General features: G+C 39.8%; 1 protein-coding gene across 4 annotated transcripts in view; it reads left to right on the top strand.

Moving 5' to 3' along the window:
• LOC126248508 (polyadenylate-binding protein-interacting protein 1) overlaps positions 1 to 23271 on the top strand; it is a 148354-nt gene that overhangs the window by 53013 nt on the left and 72070 nt on the right. For all 4 annotated transcript variants that reach the window (XR_007545496.1, XM_049949555.1, XM_049949554.1 and 1 more), the window contains exon 6: positions 5745 to 5946. Coding sequence is in view for 3 of the 4 variants with exons in the window: in XM_049949555.1 (XP_049805512.1) it covers positions 5745 to 5946 (202 nt within the window). In the remaining variant the exon portion in view is untranslated. The remainder of the gene's footprint in view (positions 1 to 5744; positions 5947 to 23271) is intronic.

Below are 23271 nucleotides of genomic sequence, written 5' to 3'. Positions count from 1 at the left end.
GCTACACCTCGTTGACTATAATAGTAGATTTAACTTTTTGGTATTGGTAAGTGTTCTTTCTCATCAAAAGTTCATTTAGTTCATAGGGTCTGAGCCAAACCAGTGATATGTGTTTTGTGCTGTTTTCCTAGTCAGTGGGGGCTAGAGCTTGGTTGCCATTTTCAATAAGGACTATGATCAGTTCATTCCCCTCAAACCTCCCATTCCGTATCCACTATCTGTAATTCTCTAATCATTGGCACTTTGGAAGGTGCCATAGTGATTAAGGCACTGGGTTTGCATTTGTGAGGAGCAGGTTTCAAATGCCAATCTGGTCATCCAAAGCAAGCTGGAAATGTTCCTTCAAAATGGCCACAACTGACTTTATACTCCACTCTTCTCCAACCTGAGCCATGCTGCTTACAGGGATCTCACCATCCAAAGAACATTATACACCCTCTTCCTCCCTTTTTTCACAGTTATCTGTTCATGAAATATTGCCTAAGATAGCTAAAACATTCTTAATGCAGCAATTTTTTGCCCTTTTATTTATCACAATATATCTGTTTTCGTAGTGCTCTCCTCAGTTTAAACATGTCTCTATTTTCATTTTCTGTTGTGCTTCAGCATTCTGTACTTTGTGTTACTCTTAAAATGTTGCAATGAAAAGAGAGTAGTTTACCTTTTATTAGCAATTATTTTGTACTGTACCTTGTGTTGAGCTAATTGTTGACATGGTGTTGTGTGGCAATGAAATAGCCTCATAAAAGATATGGTGTACTCAGTCTAGTGCAGATATGATGCAGAACTAATCACACCTTCTGTATTAACTGATGTGGACGGCTTGACAAAAAAAGTGAAGGATGTAGAAGACAGACATCAATGTAACTTCGTACGCATACAAACCATCAGTGGATATGTAAATGATTAGTGTAGCAGTTGTCTAAGTCAGGTAGGATGGCCACCATTGTGCATTAGTGTTGTTTCTGTTTAGTGTTCTTACCATGTCTGGTAGGGCATATAAGGGATGTGAACAGCATCAGATGTTGACTGATGTCTGTCAAGTAGCTGACAGCATTTGAAAGGGGGCATCATTGTGGAGCTCCTTTTGGCCAGCTGGTCAAATTGTACAATATCAATATTTGTGGGACATCTGGATGTGACATTGGCCAGATATTGGACTGTATGGGAGTATGAAGGCACACTCCTCGTGAAAGTTCCAGTCAACCATGTATGACCACCACAAGAGTTGATTGCTGTACTGTGCAACGAGCGCTTTAACTCCTTCACACCTGCACTTGCCATCTGAAAACAAGTAATACTCTCTGCGTAACATTCTGTGTCATTCCGCACCATTGGTGGTAGGCTAGCAGCATCCAGCCTAGGGAATAACCATCTGATTATGTATAGGCTGCTGTTAACATGAGACCACAAACAGCTACATTTGGAGTCATGCCATGACTGAAAACATAGACTGCTGATCAATGGTGTCTCATTTTATTCGGCGATGAATTGCAGTTCTTCACTACCCCAGATGACCATTGTTAGGAATTATGGAGGCAACCTTGGAGAGAGATGCCATTCTTTCATTGTTTTGGAGGTGCACAGCAGTGCTAATCTTGCTGTGGGGAGCCATAGGGTATGACTCCAGGTCACTGATGGTAATGATTAAGGAACTCTGGTGACACAACGATACTCTTGGACATTGTGCTTCCTTGTGTTACCTCTCTTGCAACAGTGTCGTGGTGTCATTCGTCAGCAAGACTGTGCTCATTCACACAGGGAACATATCCCCGTGAACAGTTTGTGTGGTGTTAGGCAGTCTCAGGGTCAATAAGATAAACTTATGTCCCCGGTAGAATGTGTGGCACCAGTCTGGATGTCAGCTTTTTCCTGGAGCCAGTATCCAAGATATTGAGGACCAGTTGCAATAGTTGTGGTCCAGCTTGCCTTAAGAGAGAATGCAATGGCTTTAACACCCTTCCCAACTGAATCAGTGCAGGTATACATGCCAGAGGGGGTGCAAATTAACACCGAGCGGGCTTCTACTGCCAAGTTCTTCATAAATTAACTCTGTTTTGTAATCGGTGACATAGCATCACATGCTCTCTCAATACATGTAGATCCATTTTGTTTCCACCTCCCCATCTGGGTGCTTCACTTTTTTGTCAGACAGTGTAGATTATTCAAATTGCACATATAGTAACAGCAACTTTTCCTTTTTAGAAAGTTGCTGCACAATCACCCTCATTAAGACACACATTTGCCTTCATGAAAACCATCCATTAAAACCTGTTTGATAAATCATTAGTGCTCTGTTGTATTTATGGTGAAAACCATTTGTGAATAAAGTGTTTGACATGGTGAGTTTGGGTGTAAATATTACATTCCATAAACATGTAGTTTTGGGACAGCATCTATAAAGAAAAGTTTCAAAATGTGTTTGACTTAAAATGGCAAATTAAAAAGTCTCCCATTAAAGTGGATTAACTAAGCCGTAGATAGAGTAGCATGGAGAGCTGCATCAGACCAGTCTTAGGACTGAAGGCAACAACAACAACAATTAATTGCTGAGTAACAACTTGTATCAACATGTTGAATGGTCATTACAAGTAGACCTTCGAGAGTTTAGAGAGCATCTGCTGTTAAATATAGCAGTGAAAATGTATTGTGGTACTTTTTGATATATTTTTCTCTCTCTTCCTGTAAAGACTCTTATGGTCTGAACAGATGTATAGTAATCAGCTGCCATGTAGTTTGATCCACAGCCAATGCATTACTTACATACTTCTGCAGTTGTCCACTTTTTGATATTAAAGGTATGAAAATTAAGTCTTGTATCGTGCAGGGAACCAGAATACAATTTAGTTGTGCAGCCTTCGTTTTTCACCACAGCATTAGCAGAAACGCAGAAGGCATTCAGTATATATAGGTAATGTATATGGAAAAAATTATGCATCCATTGACATTGGCCATTGCAGATGTTATAAAATTGTATAGTAGTAACTGATAACTAGCCAGTAAGTTACTTTCTGCTCATAATCTCCCAACCCTTTCATAATTAGAGCAGAGGATGGAATATAAGTTGATTTTTATCTTATAGAAAACAAACTGATTTCCATACAGACATTTCTAAGCATTATCGTTTTTATCTTGGACAGTGTTAAAGCTGTACTCAGTCCAATGATTCATTTGTATACCCTAGTGCCTAACTAGGCATAATACTTCCATCGTCCTCCAAATTGACTTATCAAGTCATTTATAGGAAGATATATACATGTCAACAAGTACTCAGAGCTATCCTGCAATGTGTCATTTCTCACATATACAGATAATTGCCAGAAATGAATGATGTAAGTGATAAAAAGGGGTCCTAGTACAGATTAAGAATTAAATGTTGAACATTTGTTTTCGTTGTGACACTTAGCCATTTAGTCTTACCATCCAGGATACGAAGAGCTAAATCATCATGATTATCTGCTCTTAATTATCCACATGTATAAAAATGGAGGGATGTCTGGAAAGGAGCTCTGTGGGAGTAAGAACCACTCTCATTGGAATAGTGGATCAGAACCAAGATGGACAGACAGGTGGGCGGAGGAGACGGGAGCGGACGTTAGGGACTACAGGATGGACAGGGTAAGGAGGGGAAGTATGGGATGGACAGGGAGAGGAGAATGGAGGGGGGGGGGCGATATAGGAGTGGGTAGAAGATGGAGAGGGATAGTGGGCAGGCCGAACAGGAAGAGAATGTGAGGAGGCAAATGGATAAGAGATTTCCTCTCTGGTGTTGCGTGGTGTAAAACAGCAGAAAGTGAGAGAGACTTCTGTGCCATGTATGTGTTATATGCAGGTGAAGCTGCAGATAGATAGCTAGTAGTACAATGTGTATGAAAATGACCTTGTGATCATAGAATACCAGTGTGTACCCTGTTACAAATATACTATTCAGTAACATGAGAGGTGCAACTGTGTTAATTATGTCTGCAATCAGTCCATATGCAGATATTCTCACAGCCCTTCCAGCATTGACAATTCAGTTGGAAGAGATATTTGCAATAAATAAGTGGTCATCAGAAGCTTCTGAATGTCCAGTAAGGCAGTCCAACCAGTAGCTGATGTCTTTATTACAATTTGTCCATAACCTCTCACCCAATCCAATGAGCAAAATTGTAAAAGTGTTTGCAGTTTCCTCTAACCCTTTATAAATTATTAGGACTGAAATACCGATTTGACGATTTTTTCTTGAAATTCATTCAAAAGTTGTCTTGTAAATAAAGTTATGATTATTGAACAGTAGAAGATGAGGTAATGATGGAAGTGAAGCTGAAGCTGCGAGGACGGGGTGTGAGTTGTGCCCTGTTAACTCAAGTCAGTAGGAGCACTTGCCCACAAAAGGTAAAGATCCCAAGTTCAAGTCTCGGTCTGGCACACAGTGTTAATCTGCCAGAAGGTTTCATTATGACATACAGGATGAGAATTATTGAACTGTATGGGGTGAGGGGGAGGGGGGGGGGAGGAGGGAGGAAAGTAAATTCATTACAAACTACAGCATGCACGCACTTCATTCAATATGTAAACATCACTACAGATACTTGGATTTAGGTTATGATATGTTCGATATGCCTTCCATCATTGGCAATGATGTGATGCAGACAAATAGTGAAATTCTTCATGACCCACTGAAATGTCAGAACATCCAATGCTGTGGATGACCTCCTGAATGGCTGTTTCCAGCTCAGCAATGGTTTTGGAGTTTTTTTTTTATTTTATATATATATATATATATATATATATATATATATATATATATATATATATATATATATATATATATATATATATTTTTTTTTTTTTTTTTTTTTTTTTTTTTTTTTACACCTTGTCTTTAATATAGCCCCACAAAAAGGAGTAGCATGTGTTCAGATCCGGAGAATGTGGCAGCCAATCGAGGCCCATGCCAGTGGCATTTGGGTACCCCAGAGCCAGAATGCGGTCCACAAATTGCTCTTCAAGGACATCACACACTTTTGCTTCGATTGGGTCGAGCTCCATCTTGCGTGAACCACATCTCGTAGAAATTAGGATCACTTTGGATAATGGGGATGAAATCACCTCCCAAAACCTTCACATAATATTCAGTAGTCATCCTGCCATCAAGGAATGTTGCACCAGTTATTCTGTGGCAGGATGTTGCACACCACACAGTTACCTGTTGAGGATGAAGAGACTTCTTGGTCATGAAATGCAGATTTTCTGTCCCCCAAATGCCCCAATTTTTCTTATTGCCAAACCCATCCAAATGAAAGTGGACTTCATCACTAAACCAACCCACACCATTCCCATCATTCCCCAAGGCTAGCCATGCAGTTTGAACATTCTAACGCTAACCGTTCAGAAGTTATAACTCTTATTCCATACAGTACAATAATTGTCACCCTGTATGTTGCTACAGGATACGAATTCTCATTAAAAAAAAGAGGAAATCAATATGGATTGAAAAGTGAAACTGTACTAGTGTTTAACTGTAAAGCAGTTGCCAAAACTGATGTTCGATGAAAGTCTTCAAATCCTTAAAAGTTAAAGACTAGGGTGTCCTGAGGTGGAGAATTAATATTATATGTTCAGTATTCCTTCCAGTATGTCCTGCTTTGTACTTAGTGAATAAGTCTTAAATCCGTTAATTCAAGATTATGTTTTAGGGCTTTTATTATTACATTAAATTTGTTGTTAAATGAAATTTAATATTTTTTGTGCAATTTCAGGTTGAAAAAAGAAAGAGAAAAAGCCACTGATCTGCTTCATGAAAATCCAGAGAGACTTCGTGGTTTCCTGATGTTTTTGGCTGAGCTCTTTGTGCAGCTTGAAGGGGAAACTTTTCTTTGCACTGAAATTTGTTACATTATAGATCTTCTGCTATTCAATGAGATGCCGGAAAATGTGAAGCGTGTATGCCAGACGTTAAAAGTAAGTACACAGCATAATTCAAATATTTGTTATTAGGGATAGGAAACAATGGGGATGTTTTCTCCACACTTGTGTGAAAGGGGGGAGGGGGGAGCAGTGGCATGTGTTAAAAGAAAACTGAAACTCGTAGCAAAAATATTTCCCAATACAAAATTAAATTACATTAGATTTCCTACAAAAAAAGTCCTATTCATTTTTTTTTCTAGGACTAACAATTTCCTCATTGCCAGGGATGGAAAAATCACATACTATTAAAATATTGTTGTAATAGTATAAATTTAATGTTTATTTTCGAGCAAAGTGGGTTAAATATGAATATTAAATGTGTACTACAGCTGAGCAGAGCCTTATGAAGGGACCAATTGTGTTCAGGGTGTGTAACTGAGTATTGGGGGGGGGGGGGGGGGGGGCGTAGGGTAGAAGTGTGAGGGAAGATTGGTTGTTGGGTTGTGTTCTCACACTGCCCTCCATCACAGATCGATAAACTGCAGGTCAAACTATGGCACAAGAAGCAACTACAGGATGTTTAACAAAGTTATGTTGACCCTTCACAGCATGCCTTATGAATCGCTGACGATGCAGTGCACAGACATACCCAAGGGTTGTTTACTTTCAACAAAATGCATTAATGCTAGATGGAATAGAGATAAAAATTACTAATACTAACACAAATAACTCTTATGGACAGAATCTGTGTAAATCTCTGCACACTGTTCCACACAGCTAGAGGAGAAACCGATTCTTAGTCATCGTGTATGGCAGCTGTACTGTTCTTCCAGGAAAGTCGGCTTCCTTCACTATGACCATGTCTTGATTTCCAGTTTACAGGCAGACAATACCTCCCCAGCATTTCCTATCCAGTTCTCTTATGAGCAGACAAAGTAACATAACTGAGCTTGTGTTTATGCAGTAGTTATTTGTAGTTTATTAAATGAATACTTTTTGCAAATGTTAAGTGCGTTTTTATGTAAAACACGTACCTGTAAACAGTGGCTGAGAAGTGTTTAATCTGTAGTGTGATGTTGTCAGTGACCTATGTAGTGTTGGCGGGAAAGTGATTAGATTGGTTAATGTGACACTTTGCCACTGTCTGTCATTCACAGTGTGTTTCAAAGCTATGTAATTGTGTTTTTGTCACTTGGTAGTGAAGTACTGAACGACATGAGAAGTTTCTGCACGTCTTCAACCATTGTGTTACTGATAGTCTGCATAAATCTTTTCCATTCAAGAATTCCTGGCACTTGTTGAGCAGGCTTCACAGAGTGGAGCCACTTGCCATACATCAACAGTACGTCTTACAAGATTGGTGTGAATGTGTGTGATGGAATGGGACTGGTCATGTTAAAGTTTAGGACAGTAATTTGCTCTAATTAGCTGACCTGCTTGGGTGTTAGAGGGATGCAATTTAAGCCTCTGGGTCTCTTCAAGTGTTAAGAGAGCAGAGGCTGGTGTGATGCAGCAGATACCCCTCATGTTGTGGAAAGTATTTATTTATTTATTGTTCCGTGGGACCACATTAAGGAGAAGTCTCCATGGTCATGGAACGAGTCAATACATGAAATTATAACACGATTGTAGAAACAGATAAAATGAAATATAAGAAACATTCAGGTGACACGTCATTAGTTTAAATAAAGAAAATCAAGAATGTAACACTGGAATTTGCTTAATTTTTTAGCTCTTCCAGGAGCTCCTCGACAGAATAGAAGGAGTGACCATGAGGAAACTCTTCAGTTTAGACTTAAAAGCGTTTGGGCTATTGCTAAGATTTTTGAGTTCTTGTGGTAGCTTATTGAAAATGGATGCAGCAAAATACTGCACTCCTTTCTGCACAAGAGTCAAGGAAGTGCATTCCACATGCAGATTTGATTTCTGCCTAGTATTAACTGAGTGAAAGCTGCTAACTCTTGGGAATAAGCTAATATTGCTAACAGCAAACGACATTAAAGAAAATATATATACTGTGAGGGCAATGTCAGAATTCCCAGACTATTGAATAGGGGTCGACAAGAGGTTTTCGAACTTACACCACACATAGCTCGAACAGCCCGTTTTTGAGCCAAAAATACCCTTTTTGAATCAAAAGAATTACCCCAAAAAATAATACCATATGACATAAGCGTATGAAAATATGCGAAGTAGACTACTTTTCGTGTTGAAATGTCACTTACTTCAGATACTGTTCTAATGGTAAATAAAGCGGCATTTAGTTTCTGAACAAGATCCTGAACATGGGCTTTCCACAACAGCTTACTATCTATCCGTACCCCTAGGAACTTGAACTGTTCCGTCTCGCTTATAACATGTCCATTCTGTCTGATTAAAATATCAATTCTTGTTGAATTGTAGTTAGAAACTGTAAAAACTGAGTCTTACTGTGATTTAGCATCAAATTATTTTCCACAAGCCACGAACTTATTTCATGAACTACATTATTTGATAATGTTTCAATATTACACACAAGATCCTTCACTACCAAGCTGGTGTCATCAGCAAACAGAAATATTTTTGAATCACCTGTAATACTAGAAGGCATATCATTTATATAAATACGAAACAGCAGTGGCCCCAGCACCGATCCTTGGGGAACGCCCCATTTAACAGTGCCCCATTGGGACTGAACATCATTACCACTCTCAATATTGCGGAGAATTACCTTCTGCTTTCTGTTCTTAAAGTAAGAGGCGAACCAATTGTAAGCTACTCCCCTTACTCCATAATGTTCCAACTTCTGCAGTAATATTTTGTGGTCAACATAGTCAAAAGCCTTCGTTAAATCAAAGAAAACACCTAACGTTCGCAACCTTTTATTTAATCCGTCCAAAACCTCAGAGAGAAAAGGGACTATAGCATTTCCAGTTGTTAAGCCATTTCTAAAACCAAACTGTACATTTGACAGCAAATTATGTGAATTTAAATGCTCCAGTAACCTTGTATATACAACCCTCTCGATAACTTTAGCAAACACCGATGGCATAGAAATAGGTCTATAATTATCAACATTATCCCTGTCTCCCTTTTTATAAAGTGGCTTCACTACAGAGTACTTTAATCGGTCAGGTAACCGACCACTCCTAAAGGAAAAGTTACAGATATGGCTAAGTACTGGGCTAACATACATGGAACAATACTTCAGTATTCTGCTAGATACCCCGTCTTATCTATGAGAGTTCTTGGTCTTTAGTGATTTAATTATTAACTCAATCTCCCTCTTGTCAGTATCATGGAGGAGCATTTCAGGTAACAGTCTCGGAACACTTTTTTCTAAGAGCGCTATATGATTTCCTGTTGGGACTAGGTTTCTATTTAGTTCACCTGCTATATTCAGAAAGTGGTTATTAAATACTGTACATATATGCGACTTCAGTAACACGGACATTCCCACTACGCAATGATTCTATATCCTCGACCTGTCTCTGCAGACCAGCCACTTCCTTTACAACTGACCATATGGTTTTAATTTTATCCTGAGACTTAGCTATTCTATCTGCATACCACATACTTTTTGCCTTCCTAATAACTTTTTTAAGCACCTTACAATACTGTTTGTAATGGGCTACTGCAATTAGATTGTGACTGTTTCTAACATTTTGATATAATTGCCACTTTGTTCTACAAGATATTCTTATACCTTTAGTCAGCCACCCAGGCTGCCTGTTTGTGCTAGTACCCTGTTTTGAACATTCTAACGGAAAGCAACTTTCAAAGAGCACGAGAAAAGTATTGAAGAAAGCATTATATTTATCATCTACTGTATCAGCACTATAAACATCTTGCCACTCTTGTTCGTTGATAAGGTTTACAAAAGTCTCTACAGCAACTGGATCAGCTTTCCTAAAAAGTTGGTAACTATATTTAACATGTGTTGCAGCACAAAAATCTTTTAGACTTAAAATTTGTGCATCATGATCTGAAAGGCCATTCACCATTTTGCTAACAGAATGCCCTTCTAGTAATGATGAATGAACAAAAATATTGTCTATGGTTGTTCTACTGTTCCCTTGCACTCTCGTTGGAAAGAATACGGTTTGCATAAGATTATATGAATTGAGGTGGTCTACCAGCATCCTTTTCCTTGCACAATCACTTACACAATTTATATTGAAGTCACCACATATAACTAACTTTTTGTATTTCCTATAAAGTGAACCAAGAACCTCCTCTAGCTTTAGCAAAAATGTTGTGAAATCGGAGTCTGGGGATCTATAAATAACAACAGTAAGAAGTAAAGTAATAGTGGACACAATGAAAGTGACATTGTTGAATACATATTGACAGTGTGTTACACTTGAGACAGGCTTGTCAGTGTGGTAAATATTGCACATTTCCAGCTGTTGGTTTTTTTATGTAATTCTTCACTTAACAGTTGCAAATATGTACTCGCTTTATAAACTAAAAAAAACTCCACTATATACACGTGAACTCGGGGAAGTTATTGTGTCCACTCACATTAGAGAAATGGACCACAAATACTTGGGAGGCATAGTCTGTAAACTGAAAATCCAGCAGCACTCATAGCGGGGAGAAGTTGCTTTTCCTGGAAGAACACTGCAAATGCCGTAAAGGATGACTAATATTCAGTTTCCCCTCTAGCAGTATAGAACAATGTACAGAGATTTGTGTACTTTCTGTCCATGTTTGTGCTTGTGTTAGTGTTGTTTATAACTCATATCTGCACACCACATAGATTCAACACATTTTGTGGAAAATAAACATCCCGCAGGCGTGTCTCCACACTGCTTCACCAGTGATTCATAAGGCACACTTTGGAGGGTCAGTATAGCTTTGTGAAACACCATGTAGCTGCTTTTTGTGACGAAATGCGGTAGACTGAGTGGGGCACCTGCTCGATCTTCAGTTTGCAGACCTATGAAGGAGACAAGTGCATGAACACAATCCGGCAACCTTCCTTCCCACACGCTTCTACCCTACACATTCCCCACCCCTCTCTATTCCCATTTTCACCCTGTTACACCCCAGAAGACAATTTGTCTCTTAAAATGGCTCTACTGTGCGTAGATGTGGTACACACATTTAATATTTGTTTATAACCCACTCTGCTCAAAGATAAACATCAAATTTATACCATTGAAACATTATTTTAATATTCTGTGATTTTTTTTTCTATCCCCTGCAATGTGGAAATCATTAGTTCTAGAGAAAACAAGAATAGGACCTTTTTTTGTAGGAAATGTTAATATTGTACTAGGAAACATTTTCGATAGAAGCTACAGTTTTTGAGAGAAAAATAAAAAATGACTCTTAAGTGCCTCCCACCTCCTCTCCAACACACTCCACCAGTATGGATTTTTTGTTATGTTGTTCATGACACACTATCCTAGCTGTAACCGAACCCGCTGATTCCATGTGTGACTGATTTGTTTAAATTTTGAAGTATACGAATTGAGTGTGATCTAAATGTTTAATATAGGGAAAGAATTTCTTTTTAACTAAGAAAATAGCAACTATCAGCTAATTTATGAACTCCGTTTGCTATAGAAGATATAAAGTTTGGCACACAATATGATTTTTAGCTACTGGAAAGCCACTGTTTCAAAAACTAGACACTACTTTAAAGGAAGTTGCTCTTTCATCCTTTTACACAGCAGAACACCAAGCATCCTGGTGACTGCCTTGCATAGCCACAAAAAATCATTTACAGGGTGTATACAATCCGGGAGATCCGGGAAAAACCCGGGAATTTTTTAGAATTCTGGGATTTTTCATTGTTTTAGATTTCAGTTAAATTTTTGTAGGTTTGGCGTGTAAGATCTGATACACTGACAAAGAACTTTAGTCCACTAATGCTGAATAATACTGCAGCAATGAAACACAAATCAGAGAATAACACCAAAATAAAAGTTTAGTGCATTGAAAATGGGTAATTTACACAATACACAGACCAGTTTGCCGACACCGAAAAGTGTCAAAGGCTTTCGGTTGAAGATTATGCAGTACGTCCATAAAGACTAACGTGCATTCGATGTGTGTGACGTCACAGTCGTTTACATTTATAACAGATCACTGGAAAATATTACGAATAGTGGCTCGAGGAGCGATACTTTCAAAGTAAATTTCCACGTAAGATGATTTATGTTACGTTTGAGAATGTGCAGTGAATTTCTTAAATCACAGGGCATTATAACTCTCATTCAAAACGTAACACTTTGAGGATCAGCCATTTGAAAAATTTCGGACCCAGAAGATAAGTCATTTATGTCACTATTTAAAATTTTACCGGCACGTTTGTATTTAATATGACTTACTGTGTAACACACACTAAAGAAAGACAGAGCTTCAAGTTTGTTTTCATATTTAATGTTGTTCTTTCACAGATAAAAAATTATGCAATCGATGGCAAAAAGTATAATTGACCTTCAAAAAAGTGTATAATGTGTTACTGAGCAATGTCACAAGTCTCTTCATGCCAGAACACTTACACTTTTATATAGTATAGAAAAGACAGTGTTCTGGCATGCAGAGCAATAGCAGTTCGCTTCTTTTCTGCTTTTTTCTTTTTTTGCCGGTGAATTCTCTCTTCGTCTATGAACATCTCTTAAGTTTGCTACTACTTCATTCTAACTAATCCTATAAATGGACAACAGAAGGCAGCACCAGTCAAGTGACAGGTAATGGGACATCCGTACCTTGCTCTCATAGGAAATTAGTCCAGTTTTAGAGTGAAAACGTATGTCAAGCGCAGTTGCTGTATACCCCGTTCTAAAATTTGCTTTCAGTAAGGACAAGTATGTCTTTTAACTCTTCCATTCCTCAATTTCTCTGATTTTATTATTGTTTTTATTTAAATACAAAACCTTGCGGTTCAATCGTTGTTAAAAACCTTTAATTACTTTCTTTCGTTTTAGAATAATAAGAGATTTTCCGTAAAATATTATGTGCATTTTTACAGTCCTTTCTTTTCGGATTTTCATGTTTCTTAATTTTACCTCTGGTCTTTATTTTAATACTTAATTTCTTAAATTAAGTTTATTTTTCAAATATTTTTGAATCGCGAAAGTTATTGTTTGAAATGTATATTTAAACATCTGTGGGAGTTATTTTTTGAAATGTATATTTAAACATCTGTGGGAGTTAGCAGTTTAAAATAAATAACGCTATCATATTCATTTGTTTTAAAAACATTTTATTAAAGAAATATTTTAATAATTATTAGACAATACAGCAAATAATTTAGAAGGAAGTACCATGTTTAACAACAAATACTGTAATTTAGGAATTGACTTTGGAGAAAAACTCACTTGGAGCTGTGTGTGAGAGCATTGATTTGTTCTGTAATAGATTCTTGCTCTATCTGAGCGTTTTGAATGGTCCCCTCAAGTTTTGCCTTCTTCTCTTTAAGCTGTCTTATTTCTGCGTCAACAATCTTCCTTTTAGTCAGATGATCCTTTTTCCTGGATGACTCGTCAGTTCGACTTTTGAGGTCTTCAGCTTATCGATCTTGAGTTTCTTACAGAGTGTATAAGGGACTTCGTTATAGGCACTCCTTGGACTCCGCTGTGTGTCTTAACTACATCATACACCAGTCTTCTGCTCACTACAGATTGTTCCCTTATATTCTCAAAGAGGCACTCTTTGTTCACCGAGAATCCTCGCTCCGCAGCTGCTTGACCATGCGACAAAGTGAGTGCGATTTCCATTGCCTTCTGCAGCTTGTGGCGCATTGCATTCTGGTTCTTGAGACATTTCATCCAGAACTCGTCCAGCTGTTGCTCCTTTTTGTTGAATGTTTCGAATTTTGTTTTGCAGTCCTTCTTTACAACAGAAGTGTATTGCGCCTCTGCTTTATTGGCACATCCGCCGTCCATCCAATTGCTCTCCAGCAAAATCTGTCGAAAGGAGTGAAATCGTTTGGGACCAGCCTCCCTGCACACTATTGTGGGATCAATGCAGCTTACAGCTTTTTCCAACCTAAAGTGTAGGGGAGATTTCTGCATCAACTTTGACACGAGCTTGATCATTCCTCTTCTGCATTCATTCCGGAACTTAGCGATTTCAAGGGCTGTGAGAGACCTGCACTTTCTGAACTCATTCTTGACGGTGAACCCAATCTTGACGTGGTTCACACCCAAAAAATTGGATTCTTTGTCCAAATTAACTGACGGCGAGATCTTACTCGGCTAGACAAATTGTGTCATCGTTGTCTCCATTATCTCTGTCAAAGCGGAGTGGAGGAACAGTGTTAGCTGCCAATCGGATTAGAAATGCTTTAGGAAAGGTGTCAAAGTCTCCAGCAAGAGTCTTGAAAAAGGCAATTTTCAGACCGAGTAGCTTGTCCTTGAGGTGATCCTCCACTACCCTGTAGCTAGCACATTTTGGTTTGTTTTTTTCTTCCAGCTTTGCAACAAATATTCGCAGAAACGGAAGCATTACTAGAGCTCGCTCAGCAACTTCCACATTCTCCTGCCATCGGATCGTGCAAAACTTTAAGGGAAACAGTTCCGATTTCGTTGTCGAAATATACAGAGCTCTTCTTGCAGGGACATCCTTAAAAAGATTGTACAAGGCATGTAAAAACTGAATTATCATCCACAGTGTTTCCTGAATTGCGGACTTGAAGGTGCCGTGAACAACGTGAAGCCCACACGTTCCAATTTCCAATAAAACAGTGTCTACTCCTTCAATTTCTTTAAAAAAATTTTTGAAGTTCCCTTAGGAACGCGACGTTAGGGCCGTCCATCGATACTTATAAAAGTTTTTTCATTGCTTTGCCGGGAATTTTTTTCCTGAAGGACTCGAGTAGCTTAGCTACCGTTGAACTGCCTAGAAAAGCCGATGCGTAGTAACGGGTGCACACTAGGTGTTTTTCTTTTTTTTTTTTTAAATGACCCAATAACGCACTAAAATGTCCATCTGGCTTCTTTTGCAGATCTTGTTTAAGGATTCGTCAAAACAAACAACAATCCGTGATGCGTTTACGAGGTCAGATTTTAATTTCAGACTCTAAGAAGGGAGCTAGTCCATATTGCACGATATAACCGATTTTGTCCTTTTGTAAACGCATGCTCTTGGCCACTTCACTGTCGGGGAACATTGCAGGGAAAAGTAACATGTCGTTTGCTGAACTACGCAGTGACTTGTGTGAAACAATGCACTCCAAACACCACAGTATTTCCGCCTTTGTTACTTCATCCTTTATTGTCATCCGATCAATTCCTCTCAGTTTATTCCCTGGTTTTGACACTGCAGTGACTTCCTTCTGCGGAGGCGCAACAATTCCAGTGGCCAACGCCACTGTTGTTGACCCAGCTGAATCCGCAGATGTGGTAGTGGAAGTAGCATCTGTTTGCTGGGTTGAAGTGGTGTAGAAGTACACACTTTCTGTGCTTCTCATGGCAGCTGCTTTCACGACTTGCTTCTTGGATTTTGTCATGTGACTTGTAAGAGCCGATCTTCCCATAGTACGGATGTTAATGAGGGTCCCTGGACATAATCCACATTTAGCACTATAAAGGTCTGTGGGTACTTTCACCAACCAGTCCTTGAATGCTGGATCTGAAAGCCAGCTATCTTGAAAACCAATCGACATGGCGCAGTCGCAGTGATTGTTGGTGGGCAACCTTTATTGGAGAAATATGAATGATGGATGTAAATAAGACTGTGCCACGTTGTTATGCCTAATGAAATATGACACAAAGAGTGTTACCTACCTTGTCAGTTTATAGAACTTTGCACCGCACGTGCGCAGAACTGAATTGAACAGGTGAACCGAGCACACTGACTACCGACACTGTGTGATTTGTAAAGCAAGTGAGGCACGTTTGACAACACTGTCCCTGCCAAGCAACAATCAGCGTTAATTATGATATTATTAGTAGCGCTGCGTTTGTTGACACTTTAAGAAACTACACTCCTGGAAATTGAAATAAGAACACCGTGAATTCATTGTCCCAGGAAGGGGAAACTTTATTGACACATTCCTGGGGTCAGATACATCACATGATCACACTGACAGAACCACAGGCACATAGACACAGGCAACAGAGCATGCACAATGTCGGCACTAGTACAGTGTATATCCACCTTTCGCAGCAATGCAGGCTGCTATTTTCCCATGGAGACGATCGTAGAGATGCTGGATGTAGTCCTGTGGAACGGTTTGCCATGCCATTTCCACCTGGCGCCTCAGTTGGACCAGCGTTCGTGCTGGACGTGCAGACCGCGTGAGACGACGCTTCATCCAGTTCCAAACATGTTCAATGGGGGACAGATCCAGAGATCCTGCTGGCCAGGGTAGTTGACTTACACCTTCTAGAGCACGTTGGGTGGCACGGGATACATGCGGACGTGCATTGTCCTGTTGGAACAGCAAGTTTCCTTGCCGGTCTAGGAATGGTAGAATGATGGGTTCGATGACGGTTTGGATGTACCGTGCACTATTCAGTGTCCCCTCGACGATCACCAGTGGTGTACGGCCAGTGTAGGAGATCGCTCCCCACACCATGATGCCGGGTGTTGGCCCTGTGTGCCTCGGTCGTATGCAGTCCTGATTGTGGCGCTCACCTGCACGGCGCCAAACACGCATACGACCATCATTGGCACCAAGGCAGAAGCGACTCTCATCGCTGAAGACGACACGTCTCCATTCGTCCCTCCATTCACTCCTGTCGCGACACCACTGGAGGCGGGCTGCACGATGTTGGGGCGTGAGCGGAAGACGGCCTAACGGTGTGCGGGACCGTAGCCCAGCTTCATGGAGACGGTTGCGAATGGTCCTCGCCGATACCCCAGGAGCAACAGTGTCCCTAATTTGCTGGGAAGTGGCGGTGCGGTCCCCTACGGCACTGCGTAGGATCCTACGGTCTTGGCGTGCATCCGTGCGTCGCTGCGGTCCGGTCCCAGGTCGACGGGCACGTGCACCTTCCGCCGACCACTGGCGACAACATCGATGTACTGTGGAGACCTCACGCCCCACGTGTTGAGCAATTCGGCGGTACGTCCACCCGGCCTCCCGCATGCCCACTATATGCCCTCGCTCAAAGTCCGTCAACTGCACATACGGTTCACGTCCACGCTGTCGCGGCATGCTACCAGTATTAGAGACTGCGATGGAGCTCCGTATGCGACGGCAAACTGGCTGACACTGACGGCGGCGGTGCACAAATGCTGCGCAGCTAGCGCCATTAGACGGCCAACACCGCGGTTTCTGGTGTGTCCGCTGTGCCGTGCGTGTGATAATTGCTTGTACAGCCCTCTCGCAGTGTCCGGAGCGAGTATGGTGGGTCTGACACACCGGTGTCAATGTGTTCTTTTTTCCATTTCCAGGAGTGTATAAATGACAAGACTTATCAACCAGTCTTACTCCAGTAATCTGTTGCAAGTTTCTGGCTAATTTGAAATGTACAGTACAGCACCTCAATTATAAAGACGAAAGATATTAAGGCCACCGCGCTCATCGACCAAAGTTCTGAACGCTTCGCCACCTTTTTGTTCTAGCTTATTCCTTACCATGAGGCTTCTCTCTCTCTCTCTCTCTCTCTCTCTCTCTCTCTCTCTGTCTGTCTGTCTGTCTGTGTGTGTGTGTGTGTGTGTGTGTGTGTGTGTGTGTGTGTGTGTGTGTGTGTGTCGGCTGCTATTGGTTACTTGCTCTCATCTCCCATCCATGGTTTCTAAGGTATGAAGTCTGCCGGTTACGAACGACTTGGCCTCCTGGTTACTTTACAGCTGAGGCGCTCTACTGTATGTAAAATTTCCGAAGTGCTTTAGGACTTGGTAGACCTTCTGTTGTACATATACCAATTTTAATTTAAAGCCTAGATTCTGTACCAGCATACATGTCGATTTACTTGTAGAGGAATGATTTACCCGCTTAATTTTAAAATATCGTTTTACTTGACATCCAGTATATTGATAATGTCGCTTTTTATGTATCCCTCTGTACCTAGAAACGTAATAAACTCTGTTCAGCTGTTATTGTTGTCTTCACGTTATGTTTTCTTGCTGTTGTTTGATGTACTTGCAAGCCCCCTCTCCATATTTTTCTGCTAATCAAGTCCGCAGTAAAGGAAGCAGTCTGGATGATAATTCAGTTTGCACATGACTTGTAAAACCTATTTAAGGATTTCCATTCCAGAGTAGCTCTGTATATTTGGACCATGGAATCGGAACGGTTGCCCTTGAAGTTTTGCGTGATCCGATGGCTGGAGAACTTAGATGTTGCTGAGTGCGCTCTAGTAATTGCTTCTGTATTTGCGAATGTTTGTTGCACAGATAGAGCACAAAAACAACCTGAAACGTGCTAGCTACGCGGTAGTCTATGATCATCTGAAGAACATGCTACTCGGTTCAATAAACTCTTATTTCAAAACTCTTGCTCCAGACTTTTCTTCTTTAATTATTGACAAACTTGCGTAATGTTTTTATTTACCACTTATCTGCCAGATAGTATTTTCCTGTAATACTGTGTCGACGTTTTTTTTTTTCCCCTCTCTCTTTACATATACCAAGTTATATTTTTTGTGCATTGGATGTATAAACGGCAATTGTTTTATTTGTATTTAATCACGGTAACAGCGGCTGTATTATTATGGCGTTTCACGGTACTGGGATTTTGAGCAGGCATGTAACAATGTTAGCTGCTGAAAGCGATGGTTCGTCTTTCATGTGACAGATTGCTGGCTTGGTCACCTCACCTCACCTCACCTAGCCTCAGCTCGCAGCGATGTCTCTTCCCACTTCATCCTGTCACTGGATCGCTTTGCACTGACCAGCTGACGCCGTGCTGACTGCTCCCATTCTGTCCCATCCTTCATTGCCACTCCAGTCCCAGTCAGGCAGAATGCAGAATGCTCTCAAAGGTCCCTAGACTTTGCTGTGAGTGCTCGCAGCCTTACGTCAGTGGGTGTTTAAATGTCGTACAGTATATTTGGAGTTTCGAATAAAAACAATGTAAAAGTTGTTGCATCACTCTTCGAGAAAACATGACACCGACTACAGCTGAGTGTAAACTCCACTTTGTAAAGGTTCTCCTAGTCGCTGCAGCCATGATCACGAAATAAAAACTAAATAAATTGTGTTATTGGAAAACGGCGTATGGAAAGGTTAGGGTTTTTATACTTCCGAGCATTTTAGGAAACGAAATCTAGCAAAAAACAACGCGTTTTGGAAAGATCTTTGATTCGCATCGGCATTTGAACTGCATGTTTGCGTAATACGAAAGTATATGTATGAAATACATCAAATACAGCAGTTTAGTTTCCGAAGCATTCTTCGGTCCCTGCCTAACCGTGCCCTTCGAGAAAAAACAGTAAAACATTGTTAATACCCAATATTATATGTGAAAGGTCAGCTTTTCGTGACGTCACGAAGACCGGCCTGAGCTCGCTCATTCCCTTAACTCAGTGGGCAAAATGCGTTTCTAAATCTGTTAACTCGCAACTGGGTGTGTGCATACTAACGAGAATTGTGTCTTGTACTGGAATCTGTTGTTATTAAATCTTACTGATTACTGTTCGTACTACAAAATTTAAAATCAATTCTCGATAGAAATGGTATAACCGCTCGTTTATAGCATTTAGTCTCTTCTTCGTAACAGTTCTCCTTTCATAGATGATGTGGTGCCTTACGCAACTGATAATCATATTTGCATTGTTTTAATTGCCAAATTAGAGCTTGTTAGTAGGCCTACGGACTTCCTATCATTGAAGGACTAATAATAGTGGATTCCAATAGACGATGCAATTCTCGTTCATACATACACATTTAATTAACAGTTAACCAATGTAGAAATGCACTTTGCTGAGTTGAGCGAGCTCGGCCTACCTTCGTAACGTACGCGATGCGTCCTGTCTTTCTCGTAGGCCTCATGCTCTGAATAACTGCCGTCATTCGCTAGTGAGATCACGTGACATGAACTATGACTGGCTGACAAAAGTACATCGCTCAACGCAATCTCTATTTTAGAGCTTTGGAAGCTACCGTCTGTATATACTTTCGCAATACGAAAATAAACTCTGTCCATACTGTCTTGCATCAAACATCTTTCCAAACACATTGTTTTTCCTGGATGTCGTTTCCTAAAGTGCTGGGATGTCCTCCGCCAGTATAAGACCTTAACGATTCAAAGGACTGATAGGTTCTACAGCTCCGAGGGAAAGTATACTTTTGTTTAACATGGATGTATTTTCACCCACTTTATACGTAATTTCGTCCAGGAGAAATTGTGTTTTTAACCAGGAAATCTGGGAATTCTTTTTTTTTGCTTGTCCATGTAGACACCCTGATTTAACATGATGCCCAATCTCTGCCCAGAAAAACTAACCCCTTTTGTTACTCATTGGCATTTATTTTATACTTTAAAGCTGTTGTTATTTTGATGATTGTAAAGAGGTTTAATTGACTTGTTCATAAAGTACAACTTAACGGAATACATTGTTAATTTTCAGTCAACTAATTTTTTCCTGGACCTCTCTCCAAAGCACAATGATGACAATGGTGCTTAATTTGCAATAATTTTGGCACACAGCAAAGGATGTTTCACTGAATGATCACTTCACTGCCTACCAAGTGGTTTTATCCTAACCACAGCAGCAAATCGATTGTAGGCTGCCACAATCATACCATACAACAGTCCGTTTGTAAAAGATACTAATTCTATACCAATTTTTGGTCACCAGCTCTTAATGAGCAGTTTAACTTTAATACTTTAGAATCAATTTTACTGTTACTGAAACAGTTATTTAGTTACAGTTATTTTGAGTTTTCCACTTGGAATGAAGATGGATGCAAGGTGTGAGAATACTGCGTAGCTCAATGGCTACTGCCTTCAAAATTTGCGGTTACACATGAATGGAAAATTAAGTAGCTAGCAAAATTGTGAAATTAATTTCAATACCAATGTCAGTAATTAAATTAGCAGTGCGACCAGTAAATGTGAGAGAGATACAAATAGACTTAATGATACAAAGGAAAGGAAGACATTAGCTGCCATTGGGTATTGAAATACATCAATAGGGGAAAGAAAGTTGAAAATTCATGCTCGACCAGGACATGGTGCCCCTGCCCATTACTCTCACTACTCACAGCAATTCACTAATACCTATAAGAGTTAATCTGTTGTGCATGTAGACAGGAAGGATCGTTGGGCTGTCCTGCCCTAGTTATATATTTGTGATGTCTGTTCTTTTGGGCGTATCCAAAAGAACACACACTGCATATAAATAAAGCTGTTCTTTCTAGCAAAATTAGCATTGGTTCAAATAATGAGTCTTCCACACACAATTATATGACTTACCATACGAAAGCGCTGGCAGGTCGATAGACACACAAACACAATCATACACACACAATTCTAGCTTTCGCAACCAACGGTTGCTTCATCAGGAAAGAGGGAAGGAGAGGGAAAGACGAAAGGATGTGGGTTTTAAGGGAGAGGGTAAGGAGTCATTCCAATCCCGGGAGCAGAAAGACTTACCTTAGGGGGAAAAAAGGACAGGTATACACTCGCGCACACACACCCATATCCAACCACACATACACAGACACAAGCAGACATTTGTAAAGGCGAAGAGATTCCTGTTGGTTAAAGCTGGGCTGTGTTGATCCTGTGGCGATGTATTTACAAATGTCTGCTTGTGTCTGTGTATGTGTGGTTGGATATGGGTGTGTGCGCGCGAGTGTATACCTGTCCTTTTTTCCCCCTAAGGTAAGTCTTTCCGCTCCTGGGATTGGAATGACTCCTTACCCTCTCCCTTAAAACCCACATCCTTTCGTCTTTCCCTCTCCTTCCCTCTTTCCTGATGATGCAACCGTTGGTTGCGAAAGCTAGAATTTTGTGTGTATGATTGTGTTTGTTTGTGTGTTTATCGACCTGCCAGTGCTTTCGTATGGTAAGTCACATCATCTTTGTTTTTAGATATATTTTTCCCATGTGGAATGTTTCCCTCTATTATATATATAAACAGTGATAAGGAAATAGGATAATGTTTGTAACCTCAGGAGAATGAATTGAAGAAAAATTTTAAATAACAGAATTTATTCCATAATGGCATATGAAGCTTGGACTGTAATGTTCAACATAGTTACCCACTTACAATTAACAAAAGTTCTTCCCTTGTTTGTAGTGGCTGTTGTGACGCTGTAGTTGAAGTCTGCAGAATGATAATTGGTTAGGCTCTTCACGTATGCTCCTAGACACGGGATTACTTTGCTATGAACACATTACTTGTGGGAGCCATTGTTCTTTATGTAGCATTTGCTCAAAATTCCATCATAGGTTAATGTTAGGTAATCTTGCTTTACAAAACTGCAATCTCTGGAGAAGACTCTGCAACACAAATGCTGGTACCACAACAACTTTCAATGTAATTTACACAGTTTTAGCACTCTAAAAATAACAGCACCAGACATGACAAAAGTACCTCCACACACTAGGCTAGCCCACCTGTAACTTTCACCTTTGCTTTCTACCTGTGCCACTTTGTGCCGAGCTCATCCACGCAAAATGGATTAAAAACCCCTGCCGTCCTTTGTAGCCTACTCAAAAGTTTGACATTTACAAATAACCACAGACTATTACAGTCATTATAACTATTGCAAATGTTCATTATTATGCTCTTAGTTTTAACAAATAATTATTCATTTGTTTTTGTTTAATAGGTAGTTGGACATTAAACACTCTTCATAAAATGGATATCTCAACTATAAATTTTCATGGTTACAGTTTAAGTGAAAAATTTAATAAGTCTAGTCAAATTTAAGCTATTCTGTTACATATGTCCCACACTTTGTTGAATTGTCCGTTTAGGATCACTTGAAGAAAATGTACCTCCACACAATGTAACTCGAGCTGAATTATTAGTTACTTCGAACATCTTTAAATTTTCCATCGGGAAACTTTACGTAGATCAGTATTTTCCAAATCGCATACATACATAAAAAACCTTACCAACTAATAACTTTATTTAGAGTTTTGTATTAGTTCATCATTACAAAGTGTAACATTTTGTACGTAAAAATAATTTATCAGTTACTGAATGAAACATCCTTCATAACTTACAGTTCGAAAACCTGGTGACTGAACTGCATACACTATTCTTTTTACGTATGCCTAGACACAAATTATTCACAATGAGCAAAAGGTTAGTTTTTTCTCACTCTGCTCGACGTCCATTTTGCTGCCTTGCAAGTTCATTATGACAAACAAACTTTCTTGTTGTTATTTTCAAGGCTCTTTTCCAAAATCTTAGTCCTTTTAGTAACATTTTATATGACAATAATATTTTCTGAAACTTGAAAAAACATTTAGACATCGTCCTTTATCACCTACATATACATACAAAATATTACATACATGAAAGACAAATTAAT

This window comes from Schistocerca nitens, chromosome 3 (assembly GCF_023898315.1).
Source record: "Schistocerca nitens isolate TAMUIC-IGC-003100 chromosome 3, iqSchNite1.1, whole genome shotgun sequence".
NCBI lineage: Eukaryota > Metazoa > Arthropoda > Insecta > Orthoptera > Acrididae > Schistocerca > Schistocerca nitens.
This window is presented reverse-complemented; position numbering and strand designations above follow the sequence as displayed.